Raw genomic sequence first — 20,258 nt, 5'->3', positions numbered from 1 at the left:
ACAGCTCACTCTTTTGAAAAAGAAAGGGTACACCTCTACAAAGTCCAGCAAAGGGGTGAAGAGAAAATATCAGGAACTATAATCCAAAATGGAGGTTGCTGAGAAGAACAGGAAGAACTTGCAAGAAATATATGCTCACAGAAAAAACAGAGTCAAAAATTAGGTCAATGGGTACTCAATTTTAATCATCCAGCACAAAGGAAATTAATCAGTTCTATGCAAAAGCAGCCTGTAAGTGTGGTCATTATCCCCTGCTGCATTCCCTAGAGAACAAGATGTTCTTAGTTTAAGTGGAAACTAGGACTGTGGACTTTGACAGAATTAATAAATATGATTTTACGAAAGGGAAAGAAAGAAAAAAATGGAAAGAGGGAGTGCAGAAGGAAGGGAGGGAGGGAGAGAAGGAGAGAGAGAAGGGGGTTAGGATAACCTTATTTTAAATGTGCTGTCACATATTTGATTTGATAGTATCACAGTATTCACATAAGGAATAAACACTCGCTTCAATGATTCTCTCACAATTTGAGAAAAATCTCTCTCCTCTCTCCTCTCTCCTCCCCCTCCTTCTCTTCACCTCCCTTCCTCTTTCCTTTCCCCTCCCCTCCCTTCTTGTCTCTCTCCCTTTCTCCTCTATGCTGGGAAAAGAGTGTGCCCTATAGGACACATATTTGGCAGGATAAACATTTGCTCTCAGCACTGTTAGGATAGAATATATGTATGTTTGCTGTAATTTTACAAGCAATGTGTAAATTCAATTATTCTCTCTAACAGTAAATGTTTAAGCCCCAGTTATTTCAGATGCTATGTTGAGTTGCTAAGACATAATGATAAAAAACACAGTGGTCTCAACTTCCAAGGCCAACAGCGTAGTGAGGCAGACAAGCAAGAAAACTGGTAACTTCCCTATGGTGATAAATGATAAAACAGAGATCAGAGTATGGTTGTACAAATTCATTCAAGGTTGGGAGGATAGAATGCTAGTCATTATATACTTCAAGGAGAAGGGATGGCTAGAAAATGTGTTGAAAGATGAATAGGAATTAGGTTAGAGCAGAATTTGTCAACAGCAGCACTCCAATATGGACATTGGAGCCTAATGATTCTTTGTTGTGAGTACTGTCCTGTACATTGTAGGATGTTGCCCTCATCCCTGGCCTCTACCCACTGGATGCCAGTGGCACCCCCTACCCAGTTGTGACAACCAAGAATATCTCTAGACATTACCAAATGTCCCTTGGTGAGAGGGGTGGGGGGTGGGCAAACCTGATCCCTGCTGAGAACATTGGCCTACAAGAAACAAGAGGCAGGGGTGGGAGAGCTAGGAAGGGGACCTAACATGTGCAAAGATACAGGGACAAGAAATAACATGGAGCAATAATAACAGGTATATAATAGATAATAAAATAGATGATATTTATTATGCACCATCAGATACCAGAAGGTAGGCTAAGAGCACTGCTTTTGTGATCTCGTTTATCCCCCAGACAACCTTAAGAGGTCCATATTTCTGATACCACCACCCTACCCCCTTACTGTTGACACAAGAAGGGGCACAAGAAGGCTAAGTAACTTGCCAAGATCACCCAGCAAGCAGAACCAATATTCAATCCCAGATCAAGTGGACCCAGAGAGCAAAGGCAGGTTCTTTCCAGAATACTGTATGATGACAAAGGCCCAATAAAGGATTTAGATTCAAATGCACAAACAATAAGGAATTCCTGAAACAGTTTTAGAAAAGAGAACTGATAGAAAAAAAAAATCTGAAGAAGCAATAGAGAGGAAGAGAAGAACTGATGGGCACAGGTCTGCGGGTGAGGAGAATGATTAGGAAACCACTGCAGTAGCCAGGCGAGAAATGGGAGAAGCATCAATTCCTCATATAAAGACCTGGTGACCCACTGACATGGGGAACTGATTAGACACAGCCGCTGATGAACTTGTAAATTAAGGATTTCAATGGGTCTCCAGAGGAATAACCCTTTTTCCCTGTTCTTCTCAAGGTTTGCATCTAATTATGTCAAGGCCACACCAGCAGCTCTGCCACATGCTTTCTGCTTTATTCATTCAGCAAGTGTTCACAAAGTGGCTAACAGCTCACAACAAATGCCACCAATGTATAAGCTGCTCTCATGGAGCAGGCAATGGTGCTGAGTGCTTTATGGAAGATGAGCACATGAAGCCCTCATAATAATGCCTGAACATAGCTCCACCATTGGTGCCTCCGCCTCCCATTACAAATGAAGACACTGAGGCTCATGCCACCCAGCTAACCAGGTGGCATGATTTTCTTTGACTCCAAAACCTTTCCACTAACCAAGCTGCCATTTCTTGCCCATTTGCAACTTAAACAAAAAGAAACAGAAAGCACAAAGAGTATTAGGTAAAGAAGGTCAACTGCGAAAAAAAAACAAATTTGAATTGCGGATATGGATTTGGTAGTACATATCCTGTTCGTGCTGAAGAAATAGGAACTTAGGTAACAATAAAAGAACAGTGTTATTTAGAGAAGTTTTTTTTAAGAGAAAACCTTAGAACTTACTCTTAAAGAATGTGAGCCGCACGGGATTGTGCTGAAATGAAGGCAAAAACTCTGTGGCAAAAGGGATAGGACACAAATAAAAGTACAGAAGAGACCAAGCAAGATGTGGGCTGCGGACAGGGAGGTGGTGGATTTATTGTCTTGGGCTTACTGGGACTAATAAAGAAGGAGGTACCGAACTCTTGTAAAGTTGAATGTCCAAATGCGACATCTTAGAATTATATTGAGTATTGAAAAGTAAAAAAGAAAATCCTTTTATACATAAAGTAACAAAGTTCCTATTCTGAGCTCAGACTTTTGTGCTGCACTTTTATAAATGTTCTCCTCTCTACCCTACCCTCTTGTCTTTATCTTCCCTCTGGGGCTGTTTTGCCTCAGTCTGCCTTTGATGCCCTTTAGGAATCCCTAAGATATTTAGCCAGCTTTGTTAAGTAAAGGATTAAGTGTGTTGAAGCTGTCCCAAGAACATGCCAGTTTCAGCCTCTCTTCTCCTTTCTTTTTCATTTTCACCCTCCATCTTGCATTTCTTATCCCTTATTTCTTCAGAGTTGTTTTTCTTTTTTCTTCCCTGTCCAATTCCCTTTCCTTTTTCTTTGTTTCTTTCTTTCACTACCCTTTGGGTGTTTTCCCCCCTCTTAGTGTTTGCTGGGAGACCCAGAGAGTCTCAGGTAATTGTGTAGAAGAATCAGAATGTAAATGATGACTTGAATTATTCCTGGACAAACAGAGTTTCAAAGTAGGTATCCACATGCTAGAAACCTCATCTGCTTCTGTAACAGGTAAGGGAGATCTCTCAAACCTAGAGATCATCAGAATCATCTGGAGGGCTTGGTGAAGCACAAATTGTTGTTCTACGCCCAAAGTGTCTGAGCAGGTCAGAGTAGAGCCAGAGAATCTGCATTTCAAGTCTCATATCATACCAATGGTGATGGTGCAGGGGCCATCACCAGTGGGAACAACTGGAGTAGGCAAACAACAGCTAGAAGGGGATCAAGGCTCCACTGTGCTTGGTCCTTGGGCAAGATAATCAGAGAGGATGGAGTTTTGTTCCCTATCACATCCACAAAGGGCCTCCTGATAGAAGCTTTGGAAGCTCTGGATAAGGGATCTAGAGGATGTGCTGGGGTACAGGGAGGAGGGGAGGACAAATGCGGAAGCTCTGAATTGTAACCTTCTGGGAAACACCAAAGCCAGCTCCAAACCCTGTCATCCAGCCTCCTACTTTCAATCATGCATAGAATCAGCAGAAGGGAATTCTCAGGATTCCTTTGATCTCTTTCCAGCTTCCTGAGTTTTCAATCTGTTTATCTCCCTCTTTCCCTGGCCTCCTCCTTCCCACTTTTTACCCCCTGCCCAGTGGATGATTCACTCTCCCTCTCTCCCGCCTACCCACCCCACTGCCATCTGTTTTTCTATTGATGGCAGAAGATGAGCTGTTTTGCTGGCTTACATCATAACAAAGCACACTCCATGCTAACATTTTTCCTGATACACTCTCAGAACACTTTTTTATTGGTATCATTTCCCCACCCAGTTTTCACTTTTCTCTCAAGCCTCACCCTTTCCCCCCTCTTTGGCCTCTTTTGCCCAGTTTCCCAGAATCAGATGAGGAGAAACACAGAGATGGAAAAAACTAGAGGGATTAACATGCATATAAATTGTGTGTTTGAGTGAGGGGTGGGGGCAGGGTGTTAGGAATCAATAGCAGTTGACCGCTCTCTCTCGATAGCATACAGGAAGGAGCCAGGGTTACCCAAGCATTGCTGCTAAGTGGCTTAATTATTTCCAGTGAGGGATTTGGATGACAAAACACTGTTGAGACTGAGACTTCTATATTAGCATTTGTCACTGGCTATTACCAGGGTGGGAAGGGCAAATAGGGGGTGAGGCATCCTCATTCTTGACTCTGCCTTGAAAGAACTCCAGTTAACCTAACTAAGGAATTCACAGCACCCTAGGACACTCTTCCCTGAACCCTGGTAGAAGAATCTGCTGTGTGAAGAAGCAGACAAAATTTCTTGAGATAGCAGAGCTCTAGTTCAAATTAATCAACAGTGGACTACCTTAGAAGTGGCAAACACAGATGCCCGCAGATTCAGCCAGTTAATACAAATGAGAGAAGCCCACCCAGTAAGAAACCATAGGAGGAGGTGAGACTGTGTTAAATTAGAGAGCAGTTGTCCTTCTGAAGTTGTAGTTGCTACTCAGACTCAGCCAACTGCTACCATGGTTGTGAAATATTCTCGTTTTTCATAAGGAAAATATTGCTCAGATAATTTCACATTTATTTTTATTTGTGTCTGTGTATATACCCTGTTATATATATGTATGTGAATTTTATGTAAAAACCACAATTTTTAAACATTCACACCCAAAATAAAATTGTTTTCAGATGCTGTGGTAGACCAATAAACCTGTCTGTGGGCCACGAGCTTATGAAACCCTGATCTAAGCTCAAGCAGGGCCCATTTACAGAATCCCAAAACCATAAACCTTTCTGACTTGCTTTTAAACTTATTTTTTATTGTCATTTTAAATAGAACTATGAAGATTTGGCTAAAAAATATATAAGAAATCTCAATTTCTGTAAATTTGGAGAGAAATTTAAAAGTGATTAAACAATAAGTCACAGAGTGGGATACAGGTGGGGTATTGAATTAGACGGACTGAAATCCCTGTGAGCTATGCAGGGCAAAATTCTCTAGCTCAGGTTCAGGGAAGGGGAGGTAGGCTTACCTCACATGACTGGATGCAGTGGATCAGGAAGGGGTCAGGGTGCCACTGTCGCTGCCCAGTACACATGATGCTCTAAAGGAGAAGATGCGAAAAAACAGAAAACAAGAATAAAGATGCTTGGTCAGTGAGACAGGGTGTGAATCTTGAGCTTATCCCACCAGTCCAGGCCCATCTCCCAAGAAGCACGGCTCTGACTGCTGAAAAACTCCTATGAAAACTACTAACTCTGTAAAATTGGTACCAAGGCAGAAATTCTCAGTGGAGGGGATTTTTCAGCCCCTTTCCCAATCCCCTCCACCTTTATCTCCAAAGTATTAACACTTCCATGATGGTATGGGTGTGGAAGAAAAAAGTATCCTCAATATTCTAATGAGTATAATTTGGTTTTAGTCAAAATATCTGTTCATTGGTTTTGAAATTTTAAATAACATAACAAGAATGTCTAAGATGGCTGTGTTGATGAGGCAGCACCATGACTTTTAAAAGGCTGAGAACTATAGCTCTACAAGAAGTAAAAGGCTTCAAGTAAACATGGATCTTAGACATCTAAGATCACAATATGTCAGTGCCCAAGCAAGGATAGGAGACTAAATTGCACTCTCTGAAACATGTTAGCAGCATCTATCCCTTTCTTGCAGAAAATAAATATGTCTAAGCACTGGACAAATAATGTGATACCACTGGAACTCAAAATGATACCAACATAAAGCTGCTGGGAGCACAACCCATAGGTGACTTTTCATTTCAATTGGTCATTTCCATATGCCCATGTAAAAAAATATCCAGTCATCTATTCTTTGCTAAAATAGTAATAACTCATTCTCACTGAACTTTTTCTTCTAATTTTTGGATTTTAAAATTTCAAAGGGTGCACTGCAGGAAAAGAAAAAGCCCCAGCACTGTAGGTTTCAAAGAGAAAAGGAAGTTCTCTTCAGAGCCTGTTACCAACCCATTTATTTGCACATTTTCATATTCACATTTTAATTCAGTAAAATAGGAATTCAGTGCAATCAGAAGAGAAATAACACATGCTGAGATATGAGCTTTACACAAGATAGCATGTTTAGTAACTGGAAGTTATTTATACATTCAAGAATGTGCAGAATGTGCAATAATCAGACTGGAGACTTGCATATATTGATATGCAGGTATACGTATTCAGTTAATAGGAATTTGTATATTTTTGTAGTTGTAGCATGAACCAACATTCCTCTCTCACAACTTCGGTAAAGTGGAAATTAATAGTATAAATTCTCATAAATTTTAAGATTCAAAACTCTATAACGTAATATTGTAGAACGTAACTAGGCTTAAGTGATCAATGCACTAAAAAAGGATTATCAAAACACATAAATTTGGTAAACAATAGGAGTGTGAATCCTACTGAAAAAAGTGAGCTGTTCTGCACATGAAGATACTTATACAGAACTGTTTGCATATAAACAATGGCTCTGGTAAATTATAAATGATTACTGTTTAATGTCTTAAAGCAAATTTCATTGGAACTCTACTTAGCACTGGTCATGATTTTTATTACTGAAAATATCAACCTGTTATACTTTGTGACTTTCCTCAGATAGTAGCAGTTGTAAAAATGTACAATAACTTGTACCCTTGAAATGGAAATACATGGCAACTTTATTTATTTTTATTCACTAAGGACAGGAGCCCTCACCCCAATTAGTCACTTACTCAATTCAGACAAAATATGTATAGGTATAGGTATAGGTATAGGTATAGGTATAGGTACAGGTACAGGTACAGGTACAGGTACAGGTACAGGTACAGGTACAGGTACAGGTACAGGTATAGGTATAGGTACAGGTATAGGTATAATCATAAGTATAGGTATAAGCATAGGTCTATACATATACATCACTCACTAGGAGTCATTTTCCCCAGTGAGCAATAGGGATCTCAAGATCCACAAATACAGTCTCTGCCCTCAAAGTTCTCAAAGTATGGTGAGAAAGGTGGTTAGAAGAACTGTAATTCCAAATCCTCCTCAACCTAAAAGGATAGTTGGACCTGCCACCCTCACTGATGACCAAAGCCAGAATTCACCCAAACATTCTGAGCTGACTATATCAGCTTCTCTTATGCCCTCCTATTTTAGTTTTCTAGGCTTCTCAAAGCAAGAAAACTTCATTTACATGAAACGGGATGGCTTAAACAATGGGAATTTATTTGCTTGCAGTTGAGGTTGGGAAAATATCTAAATCAAGGCATTATCAAGGTGATACTTTCTTCCCAAAGATTAGCTGCCAGTAATCCTGGACTCCTCTATCACATGACAAGGCACATGGTGGTGTCTGCTGGTCTCACCCTTCTTTACTGGGTGTTGTTGCTTTCAGTTTCTTGCTTCCATTTATAAAAGACCCCAGTAATACAATTAAGACCCATTCTGAATGAGGTGAGTTGCACCTCAACTGAAGTAGCTTCATCAAAAGGTCTCGCTTAGAATGGGTTTACAACCACAGGAATGGATTAACTTTAAGAATATGTTTTCCTGGTGTAAATACAGCTTCAAGACACCACACTCCACCCTTTGGATTTGAAAAAGGCATGTTCTTTCTATATGCAAAATACATTCATTCCATCACAATATTCCAAAAACTTTAAATCATTTTAGAAACAATGCTTAGTAAAGTCCACCAAAATTGGTTATAGGTGTGGTCTTTCATGAGGCACCATCAGTGGACCTATAAAACCTAGAGGGAAAGTTATTTGCTTCCAATATATAATGGAGACATAGGATAAGCATTCTCATAAGGAGAAATTGGAAGGAAAACAGGGGTCATGGATCCAAAACAATTTTGAAACCCTGCAGGGTATACTCCATTAGATTTCAAGGTCTGAGAGTATCTATGGAACGAATCTTTTGTTCTATGGGCATGGTGGAGTGGTACTCCCAAACCTTCTAAGTGTTTGCACAGTAGCCATGCTCTCCACAAACACTGAAGAAAAGGCTCCACCCTCTTCAATTATCTGAATATTGGTCAGTCTCTCCTGGAAAACCAAGGCACAGGTTCCACCCTATTCAAGCATTGGGTGTTGGCCAGACCTATGTAATCCCCAGAGTACAGGTTTCAAACTTTGAGAACACTGGGGTGGTAGCAATCTTCCTGAACAACAGGGTCAAAGGCCTGCCCTCTCCAAGCACTGAGGCAGACTTACCCTTTCCACATGCATAGGTGTGCCTACTCTCTTGGCCCAAACTCAACTTCCATCTTTCTGCCCTTGACACGATTTTTTCCTTCAGTCTATCTCTTTTAGTCCAGGCTGGCATTGGCCTCAGTGATACCAATCTCACACAAAAAAATTGTTAGTTTTACATGCAGTACACAGGGGTTCAAATAATCAGACAGTAGGACTTTCCTCAGATCTTTTTGGATAACTGTACCTCCAACCCTAAATTGTACTGAAATAGCTGACTGGATCCATATTCAGTTAAACCCCTAAAATGGATCACTATTCTCTGGGAACTCATTTTCCAGAAGCTCAGAATTTTCCAAACCATCAATTTCTGTTTTCTTTGTGCCCAGGAGCTCAGTTCTCAGCTTATCCTTTCCTCTTGCATTTTACTATAAGACACAAGGAAAAATCAGGCTACACTTTTCACACTTAGTGTGGAAATCTTCTCAGTTAAATATCTAAGCTCACTGCGTTTAAGTCTTGCCTTACATCTGACATCAGAACTCAATTTTTCCAAGTTCTCTGCCATTCTTAAACAAGGATCAAATTTGCTTCAGATTCCAATGACACTTTCTTCATTTCCATTAAAGATCTCATCAGAAGTACATTTAGCATACGTATTTCTACCAATAGTTCTTCAAGGCAACCTAGGCCTTTTCTATCAAGTGTCTCACAATTCTTCCCACCTCTAACTATTACCCAATTTAAAAGCCATTTCCACATTTCTGGTATTTGCAATAGCAGCACCACACTCCTGATACCTAAATCTGTTCTTGTTTCTTAGGCTTCTCAAAGTAATACCATGAAATGGGTTGGCTTAAACAATAGGAATTTATCCACTCACAGTTGAGCTGGAAAAATGTCTAAATCAAGGCATCATCAAGGTGATACTTTCTTCCTGAAGACCTGCTGGCAATCTTGGACTCCTCTATTATGTGGCAACGCACATGGCAGCATCTGCTGGTCTCTACCTTCTCTTCTGGGTTGTTGCTTTCAGCTTCTTGCTTCCATGACTGCTCTTTTTGTTTTACTTCCATTTATAAGGGACTCCAGTAATATGATAAAAACCTACCCTGAATGAGGTAGGTCACATCTTACCTGAAGTAGCCTCATCAGAAGGTCCTACTTACAATGGATTCACACTCACAGGAATGTGCATTAACTTTAAGAACATATTTTTATGGACTAACTTTAAGAACATATTTTTCTGGGGTACATATAGCTCCAAACTACCATACCTTCCAACCAACCACATACCAACTACAAATTTTATAAATGTATCAGTGTTGCCTTCTAGAGCTTTAAATATTCCCCAAATTCATTGCAAAAACAAAAAAGAATCTGCCTTATTTTCAATTATTTTTCTCAAATGTTCTTTTACTCTTATTTTTTCTAATTTATTTATTTAAACTTGCTTTGTTGCATAATTTTATGTTATAATTAGGTAATACCTGTGCTTCATATAAAATACAAAAAGCATAAAAGGATTGACATTTCCCTGCTACTCCTGCTCCCCAGCTACATAGTTTCCATATCCTATTTCTAGTTCTTTTGTATATCACTACAGAGATAATTTATGCAGTTTTGTATATAAATTCATAATTCTGCTCTCTATGATTATCTTTTTCATGTTGGTTTGTTGCTGTTTGCTTGACTGTCTCAATTTATTTCACTTAATCTTTAATTTCAGTGCATCTGGGATATTATAGTCTATCAGTTTCATAGTATCCATTGCATGAACGTACCCTAAATTACTTAACCAGACCCTAATGATGGATATTTAGGATATTCCCATTCTTCTACTATAACAAAGATTATGTATAAATTTCAAAATGTTGAAGTATATTTGTAGAATATATTCATGTAGTAGAAGTGAAATGTCCCTCATATTTTTTAACATTTTATAATTCAATCTTGAGGCTAATTCAGATTGTCAACCCTCCTTAATCTCTACAAAAATGGCAAGATATGGTGGCATATATGACCTATCCTTTCCTAGAATGCAAAATCCTTGAGAACAGGGGCTATCTCCTGTCCACATTTTTTCACCCAGTGACCTATACAGAAGATTGCTTAATAAGTTTTTGTCAACATCCAAATGTGATGTTGTATCTCTAGGGTTCCATCATCTGGCCTATGAAATTCATGCACCCCATAAAAATGGCCCTTATTTGTAAAGCTATGTGTATGTCATTAATTGAACAATTATTTATCTATCATAATTGAAAGCAAAACATCAAATGCTCCTCAGTACCTAAATTGTATGGGCACATTAGTGGTGGTGAGTGGAAAGAGGAAAGTGAAACAGGAAGAAAAGCAGTGAGAAAGACAGGCAGAGGAAAGTGGCTACCACCTACTAAGGGAAATAAGATTTTCTTCCTTTTCTGGAATGCCTTTAACAAATTGTAATCATATATACTACAACTATAAAGTTATAGAGGATAATAGAAATAAAATCTGCCTATACATGGCCCAATTTTATTAAATCTCAACATTTTGCTTTATCTAATCCCAGAGTATACCTCACTACAGATTTAATTAATGCTTTCTGTATACCTCCTTCCACCCTCCCTATTTTGTACATTTATTCTGAAAATTTAAACAAGTATTCTGAATACTTAAATTCTTATATAGATGATTACAACTATTACTATTATACTAACAAGAAGAAATTTCTCAGGTTAATTGTGAATTAAGTGTCAAAATTTTATTTTGAACTTTCTAAAAGAGAAAGCCAATTTTAAAGATTTTCTCCTGGCTGGGCATTTAATAACACATTAATTTAAAAAAAAAAGAAGGAAAGAATGAGTGAAGGTGGGAAGAAAAAAATAAAGGAAGGAAGGAAGTCCCATTGGAGCTTATTAGGATGATCATAAGAAATAAAAGCATGGCTAAAAGTCTAGTTAAAAGTCACAAGACTGGTATTTAGCCAGCATTAAGGTCTATCAGAGAAATGCTCACTTATTATTATTTTTTAAAATCAGAAACAGTCATTTTATAGAATGGGCTATTAGCCTTATTAGACCATGAAGTTCTGCCACTGAAAATGTGGGAACTCCCTCTTTTCTCTGCTCTTATCATAACTGCTTTAACTTCCCCTCTGCAATAAATTACCACTACCCCTAAACCACATGTTGCCTGAAACAGGCAGAAACGGTCCACAACTGATCTACAGGAATTCTCAGACAAACTCATGCAAACACTTGCTGTCAAGCACAGCCTAAAGTAACACTTTTCCCAAATTTCCACCCACTCCTCCTGATAAAGACACCATTTTCTGATAATGCAATGTATGATTTAGCATGACACCTATTTGTACAAGCTCCTCTTATATCCCCCCCCACATTAACACCCCACATACATTTAGTAATCCTTTAAACTAAACCACTCTACTGCCGCCATAAAAACCCTAAACTTCCTCAATTTGAGGAGACAGATTTGAGTTTCACTTCCCATCTCCTTGCTTGGTGGCCTCATCATAAAACTGGTGTCATGGCAATGACTTCTATGCCATTGGGCAATAAGTCCATTGTTTGTTAACAGCACTGCCCAAGTTTGTCGGCACAGGTATAATCCCATAAATAAAATAGAATGGTTTTGCACATTTATTTGGATCATAGCACACTGTCCTATCATTTGCTTTTTCATTCCCCTTTTCCCTTCTTCCCGGACTCTACTGTCTGCTCTTCACTAGTAAGGGGGTTGGACTTGATATCTAGTGACTTACTGAAACCAAGAGTGAATGACTCCATGTTTAAAACCAATGAAAAAGGAAGGCCTCTTCATGACCAATATCTACGTGATTTGTTCTTCTCCCACTGATTTGTAGCAAATATTCTACTGGGTTATTAAACACAATTGTACCCATCAATCCATCAAGAGCATTCCTTATTTTTTGGTGGCATGGGGGGGACTACAAGACAGGAGGAAGGATGAGATAATTTAGTTAGAAACTGTGGCTTCCAGAGAGCATTTTCTCCCTGCTTCTCTTTTACTTTTAAAAGATTTTTTTTTAATTTAAGACATTATTAATCCTTTTATGACCTATTTGGGAAAACAAAGTCAGAAATTATAAGATTTGAAATGACTGAACAATTCTGTTGAAGAGTCGGGGAGCTGAAACAGGGACTTCATGCTGCATCGAGGTTCTTCAAAACCTAACGTGTGTGCAGCCACAGGAAAGTCTCATTAATTTGGATCTCACTAATTCATAATTATAATATTTCTAAAAACAGCACTGTTCAGTCTGAAAAATGAATTTATGAAGCAAAATAATTGGGGAAATGAGAAGCTCTGATGGAGGTTTTGGTACTCAGAAGGTCATACTGTTTAAAATACAATTTAGAAAAAACTCACCTGTGTGCATACAATTATCACACTGTAAACAAACAAAAACCTCTTCATGAATTATTCAGGTTCCTGGATGAAGGAACACTACAAAGTGAGTAAAACATTTCCTGATTTTAAAGTCACAAGATGTAATGAAACACTCACTTGACACAGGAGTTGAGGGTAATTATAAAATTTTGCCTACCTACGGTTTTTGGAAAAGTAAAACGATTTGCTTTGAGAACAGGCTCTGTGGCAATAGGAGCCATTCTCTTCTACGGGGATGGCTTTGTTCTATAATCACATTCTCAGCGATGGATGAAATGAATCAGGTACTGAGGAGATACTGGAGATGTAAGAGGACTAAGATGGTTAAGCATTCTTACCCTCAAGAATCTACTATTTAGGTGGAACTGGGATTAGAATGACAGATAAAGGAAAAGGAAGACAAAGAAAAAACAGGGATAAGAAAAGTACAAAGTACACTCAGCAAATGAGTGAACATTAAAGTAAATTATGGACTTCGGTTAATAAGAATGCATTAATATTGCTTGATCGATTATATGCATCACTTTAATGCAAGAGAATGATAAAGGAAACTGTATGGTAGGAGGGAGTGTATGGAAATTCTGCATTCTCTGTGCAATTTTTCTGTAAATTGAAAACTAGTCTAAAATAAAGCCCATTGTAATTCTAAACTTCTAGAATGTGGCTTCCTTTACATACTCAGCAGAGGCACCTGAGACTGCAAGGAGTGCAGGTGCTGCCCACAGATGAAGGAGTTGCTGGGCAGAACACAGGTCAGCTATGCTGCCCTTGGTTCTGGGCATCTAAGGGGCATGAGTGATGGCACTGGTTGAACATTTGGCTGCCCCCTCCCTATCCCAGATGCCCATGTCACACTGCTCAGTCAGCTTCATTTGTAGGTATTTATTTCACTGTGATGCAGCTCTGTTGTCTGGTGTACTTGCTTTCTGTTGGGATACTTCTCTGCTGTACTTACCACAGAGAGGTCTAAATCCCTGGGTGTAGTAGGAGGAGAAAGACACCATTACAATGACAAAGCCCCAAAACCCACTGGAGAATTTCCAAACCTTTACCTATTGTCTCCCACAGCCAGCATGCCCTTGAGGCATTTTAAAATAATGTTGTATTTTCGTCCTTCCTCTCTTCTTAGTCTTATAGCAAAACCTGCTGGAAATTGCTTCTTTAATCAGAAGGGTCCCAACAGTAAATACTGAATGGCCATTAATTCTCTTCCCAGCCCAGCCAATTAGCTATAAAACAATACTTTTGTTTCGCATAGAAAAAAAAACAAAACAGGAAATGTCCAAGGTAATATCCGTAATAAAGCAATTGAAATCTCATTTTTACTATTTGCTAGACATTGAAAGACATTTCACATGTATTATTTTTAATGTTCATAACAAACCTGCAAGGTTGACAATATTATTTTCACTTTTGCAGATGAGTAGACAGAAACTCAAATGAACGTAAGTCCCATAGTATTTGAAGCCAAGACCACTTCACTATTCCTTTTATACCTATTGCTGCCTTGAGTTGTTTTTTTTATCAAAATACCAAACCACATAAGTCCTCATAAATCCTTTCTTTAACTGAGAGAATATTCTAGGAGCAGGGTATCATTTGCAGGTACAAAAAACCCAATAGAATTCTCAAAGAAAGGCAAAAAACTCAGTAGGCATTTAACAAATATACTTGATTGTTTCTTAAAAGCAAACAAAAAACTTGTTGGCAATAAGAAAAAGCAGTATTATAAAGAAATACATCTTTTATTATTTTTTTAGACTTCATGGGAAGGTGTAGGGAGTGTGGGAATGAAAGGGTTCTTGTAGCTGAGTGGAGCAAATTTGTTTTTACTGAAAGGCAAACTGCTGCAAATGTACACCATGGGGGTAAAAAGACTATAGCAAACAGGATGATTCAGGGGAAATCACACTGAACTGAGAGCCAAAAAGTTTGTCATAGTTCTTTCTCCATTTCTTGCCAGCTGTGCAACTTTGAACAGCTCACCCAAAAAGATCTAATTTATCTGTAAAATATGGATAATATAGTCTTACTTTCCTAGTTTATTGGTTTGGGATGGAATTCAAATGAAGGTATACACACACATACACACACACACATATATATAACGACTTTGAAGATAATAAAGTAGTATCCAAGTGTATGGTATCATTTTTATTTCAAAGAATGAAGTCATTAGAAAAAGACTAGAGAAAATGTTGCAATTTAATCCATTGTTCTGTAGTTTTACCAAATACAAAGATATTTGAAATATTTTACCAAATACAAAGATATTTGAAATATGGTAGAATGGCAGAGATTTGCATGAAATAGGCAATCACCTTTTCCTAAACAAATGAGCCATGAGCAAATAGGTGTGCTCATATTTAAAATATTTATGTTATCTTTATTTTATTACAGAACAGCAGTGTTTCTCACAAGGTAAAGTAAGAATTAACTTGTTACATATGCATAATTCAAGGCATCACCAGCCTCTCTAAAAGATAGAACCCAAGTCTGATTCCTTTTAACAAACTTCACAAGTGATTCTTATGGACACCAAATTTAATATTAAATACACTATGGAATGACTTCCAAGATAACTCAATTTCAGTTCTAGGAATTGGATTCTATTAGTTTCATTTAATACAATTGCTCTGGTTTATGAAGAATTTCTTATTTATAAGAGCAAAATTAGGTTTTGCTCTCCTCATGAGCTGCTGAGTCCCTGAAATGACAGATATGATGAGATCATCTATGCTTGGTGTATAATTTCTTTTCAGAGGATCTGAGGTTGCTAGCGTACAAGAGGAAAAATCTCATCATGATTTCCATTGCTTCCACTGACTTCCTTTTTTTCTACAATAAAGTTTCCATTTTCCAAACATGGAGCATCCCAGGTAAGCTTTGTCTTAAGTGTTACTCCTTAATTAATTACTCAATATGCAGAAGAGTTGAAAGAGGACAGGTAACAATTTGCATTGTTACTATATGATAATTAAAGCAACTAGATGGATTAATACTTGTTTTGTTTTGGTATAAACGATATTGATTTGGGGTTCAGAAATACACAAAATGTTAATTATGTTTTCAATTTCTGAAATTCCATCCTTTCAGGGTTTTTCAGGAGTCAATTACCCAAATACAGTAAGGATGATTCACTTTTGCATGTTACTTCAATTTTCCCCCACATTATTAGAAGTGGCTAATTGAATTACTTCAATCTGTTTTCATATAGAAATATGACACAATTTTCAAGAGTTCCACTGAAGCAACCATGCCTCTATCAATAGTGCAAACTATGACCAGCCACAGACAGAGTTTACTATTATCTGTGCTCCCAAATCTTAAAGAGCAGGGAAGTACCACTACAGATGAGAAAAGGCAGTCAAGTCAGAAGAAGCAACCTGCCTTGGATAAGAATAGCAACCGATCAGGAAAGGTTCCTGTGCACCAAGCACTGAATTAAATTCTATATTTATGTTTCTCATGTGATACATTAACTATATGAGATGGTATTATCTCCATTTTACACAGGAAGAAATGGAGGCACAGAACAATTAAGTAAATTGCTTATGCTTACCTAGCTGGTGAATGTCAGAGATCATGAGTAAAAACCCAGATTTTCTTTGTTCATTTGCTTGTTTGCAGTTGTTGCTGTTTTTAATTCCCAGGTTTATTCAATGTCATCATCCTTAAAAACATGCCTAGACAATCTATTTTCCAAAACCAGGTTTTTACTGACTAGATCATGCTCATGGTAACAGATGATAATATTTGATTTACTTACTAAAAAGTACATCCTCTTTGAGGTGAGCAACTAAAATTGACAAAGATATGACCACACATAGCAATAAGAAGCTGCTGAAGTGTGCCCATTTTGAAAAGACAATATACATTTGCATCTGGAGTAGAAAATGGTGCTACAACATTTTTGTTGCTCATTCTACTAATGTTTATAACACACCGATGGAACTTTATAGCTCACTAGGAATATAGAAATGAATTAAAAATGATAGAGGGTGGGCCATGTTGGCTCAGCAGGCAGAATTCTCGCCTGCCATGCTAGAGACCCGGGTTCGATTCCTGGTGTCTGCCCATGTAAAAAAGAAGTGATGGAATAGAGGTAAATAAACAACACTGGCTCCCCTGAAGGATAGTTGACAAAAGGCGGATTTAACAAAATACAGAATATTGTTTTTCAGTTCAGAAATGGTTAAGTCTGTAATAGGGATCCCTGCAGTCGTTATGAAGATAGTTAAAGAAATGGCAAATGAGCTGCTCTTCCCTGAATTCTCTATTGGAAAAACAGAGGTAAAAGAAACCCCACTTAATGAAAGGCCTGCACTCCAGCCTCAGAAACCCTACTTCTCTTCACTGTTCTTATGCGATGCCTTGTGAGAGCAGGTGGTGAAGTGACTACAGAAGGAAGAAAAGGATCATAAGTATCCTAAGCTTTTCTTAATTTGGTTGTTTACAGAGAAAGAGGAGGAATCTTTCTTCAGATGAGGTTGAATTTAAGGTACTGGAGGAAAGGATCTAAACAATCTGGCACTCCATGAAAAAGAAGGCAAAAGCTCTTTCTCCAGGGCACTGAGAAGAACTGCCAGTAATTCCAGTTAGTACAGTTTAGCTAAAGCTTAACAATAAACTGTGGAGAGTCTGGGAAGTCTGGAAAGGCCAAGAAAATGGGAGTGGGAGAACCAGCCAAGATATCTTTCCCTCTTTCTCTCTTCTCTCCAATTTAGTCTTCCCAGTGCCCTGAAACTTGCATTGTGCCTTCCGCCCCACTTAAAGAGTTGTAATTAGGTTCAACATCCTAATAGGAATATGCATTACCCTACAAGAACATGCCCACCTGCCTCTCATGATTTTGCCACCTGTCTTCTCTCTCCCTTTCCACCATACATACCCTGGTTTCTTTTTTATGGAAACTTCTTACCATTCCTTACCCTCTGCAATATTCCTTTGAGTCCTTAAAGATAAGACCCATAAATAAAGCTTCCTGGTCAGTTGATCCTTCCTTGTCTTCCCCAAGTTGCTTGCTCTCAGGTGTTCCCATAGTACCTCTAACACAACTGAACTATTTCCCATGATGCATTATTATAAATATCTCTTTCCACATTAAATTCTAGATCATGAATCCCTTAAAAAGAAGGACTACCATTTTTCATCTCCATATTCCCAGTACTTAGCATAGCTCCATGGCCCACAGCAATAAATGTTTGTTGAATGGATGCTTGACTTAACAGTGCTGTACTACACACTATCCTCCACTCCAAAAATCATACCTTTTGTACCTTTTTCCTTAACCTCCTGCTCTGACACAGATCTTTCTGGATAGAAAAGCACAATCAGCCTATGAGGACAAAAAGGGATCTGAGAATGATTTCTGAATGAAATATGGTATGTTTCTAGAGCCCATCTCTTGGTGACTCTATGGGAACAGCCTTCAAAGACTTTGATTTTTTAAATAGACTAATAAAAAATCCTGGGGGCTTTCTGACAGCCCTATCCTCTCCCATTCTAAGAGGAAATAAATAACTTACAACCAGATCTTCTTGATTTAGGTCTTATATGCCATATTCTTTATCATTTTCAAAGATAATTCTATTTTTTTCTTTATCTGAGTAACTGTGAGGATGGAGCTACTGCTAACCAACATGGTGAGGATTGTGGAACAAGGAAGTTTCGGATCAAGGTGGAAGGGTTGGGGCAGGTTAAGTTTGATATGCCTATTAAACATCTATGTAGAGACAGTGGGTAGGCAACTGGATATATATGTATCCATATATATAGAGTTCAAAAGGTCTAGGCTAAAGATATTTAGAGATAATCCATCTGCTGGTAGATGGTATTTAAAACTATGGGACCTGATATTACTTGGAAAGAAACAGTAGAGACAGAGAAAGGAAAGTGCAAGGCTGATGATTCACAAGGGCACTGCTTAAAAGATCAAGGACAAATTAAGGAATTATCAAAGGAGAAATAGGATGGAGTGACCGGAAATATAGGAGGGAAACCAAGCGTGGTATTGTAGAAACAAGTTAATAATGTATTTTAACACTGAAGTCTGAGGTTTGATTTTCAGATTTAATGGCCCAAAAATCAATGACTCCTTCAGAGCAGTTTATATGGAGTTGGGGGTGGGGTGGGCAATAATCTGATTGGTGGGAATCTAGAGAAAATGGAAGGAAAGAAATTAAATTAAGTAAGTATAAGATAGTTATTTCAAGGAGTTTGGTGTCCAAATCAAGGTGAAAAATAGGGTCGTAGCAGCTAGGGATCATAGAATCAAGATAATATTTTGTTTGTTTTTCCTTGTTTTGTAAATGAAGAGATTAAGTCTGCTTGCATGTTGTTGGGAATGATCTAATAGGAGAAAAACTGATGACACAAAAGAGAAACAGGGAGAACTGCTAGAGCAATGTTGTTAAGTGGAGAGATGGGATATAGTACACACGAGAAAAAGATGGTGTTAAGTAAGTTAAGGGCAATTCAGCCATAATCACAGGATAGAAGGCATCTGAACACAGCTATAGGGAATTAAAAAGACATGATAGTAGGACACTGTGAGAACTTGTGGAAGATCTTTTCTGATCACCTCATTTTATTCTGTGAAATAGAAATCATTAACTAAGTGTGATGATGGGAAAGGTAATGATAAAGATTATAGGAAGGAAGTATGATATAATTGTTTATTAAAGTGGAAGAGTAAATGGACCAAGGAAATGTAATATGATTGCTGGATGGCCACAGACGCTTATTTGAGATTAGTGGTGATAGGCTTAAAATGATGTTTATGTTCTTAAAGGTTGAAGTCAAGGAAATCTTTCATATCATTATCTGGATACAAACTACAAATTTAGGACAGACATATCAGGGATTGAGGGGTATTGCAAAGCAAGAGAGGGTAAACAAGCTGATGATGACTATTAAAGAGTGATGAAAAGGATGGCCCATGGAATTGGGAGGCTTCTGGTTGACAAAGACAGCAGCATTAGAAGATCCAGGGTGACCTTCCTCCACAGAATTTTGAACAACTAACAAAAACTAAAAGACCTATCTTCCTCAGAACTCCAGAAAACAGTTAAAGGGTTACAGAAACTGAGTGAGTGCTGAATCAAGAAAACACAGCTAACAAAAAAATGATAGGAGAAATTCATGGTGCCCTTGCTGACCCCTCAAGCTGTGCTCCTGTTGAAGGTACCTGGCCCAATTACAGAGGGAACAGTGTAACCCCAATGCACATACTGAAGTACCTGTACATAGGTGACAACCTATAGATGCTGCCTTGAAAGATTGAACAAAAAAATTCTCCTCTGGCTCACCTCCCAGAACTACCCTCCAGGAAGAAACAGCTTTCAAATAATATAAGAAATGATTAAGACAAAGTGGCCTGGGACAGAGGATTACCTCCTTTAAGTTATTC

At 38.2% G+C, this 20,258-nt stretch overlaps 1 protein-coding gene across 1 annotated transcript in view; it reads right to left on the bottom strand.

Annotated features, from left to right (window-relative positions):
• PAPPA2 (pappalysin 2) overlaps positions 1-20,258 on the bottom strand; it is a 321,183-nt gene that overhangs the window by 41,597 nt on the left and 259,328 nt on the right. Inside the window, exon 20 of the mRNA XM_077157086.1 lies at positions 5,276-5,347. Within this exon, the coding sequence (XP_077013201.1) occupies positions 5,276-5,347 (72 nt within the window). The remainder of the gene's footprint in view (positions 1-5,275; positions 5,348-20,258) is intronic.

The sequence above is a fragment of the Tamandua tetradactyla genome, chromosome 4, assembly GCF_023851605.1.
Source record: "Tamandua tetradactyla isolate mTamTet1 chromosome 4, mTamTet1.pri, whole genome shotgun sequence".
Classification (NCBI taxonomy): Eukaryota; Metazoa; Chordata; class Mammalia; order Pilosa; family Myrmecophagidae; genus Tamandua; species Tamandua tetradactyla.
This window is presented reverse-complemented; position numbering and strand designations above follow the sequence as displayed.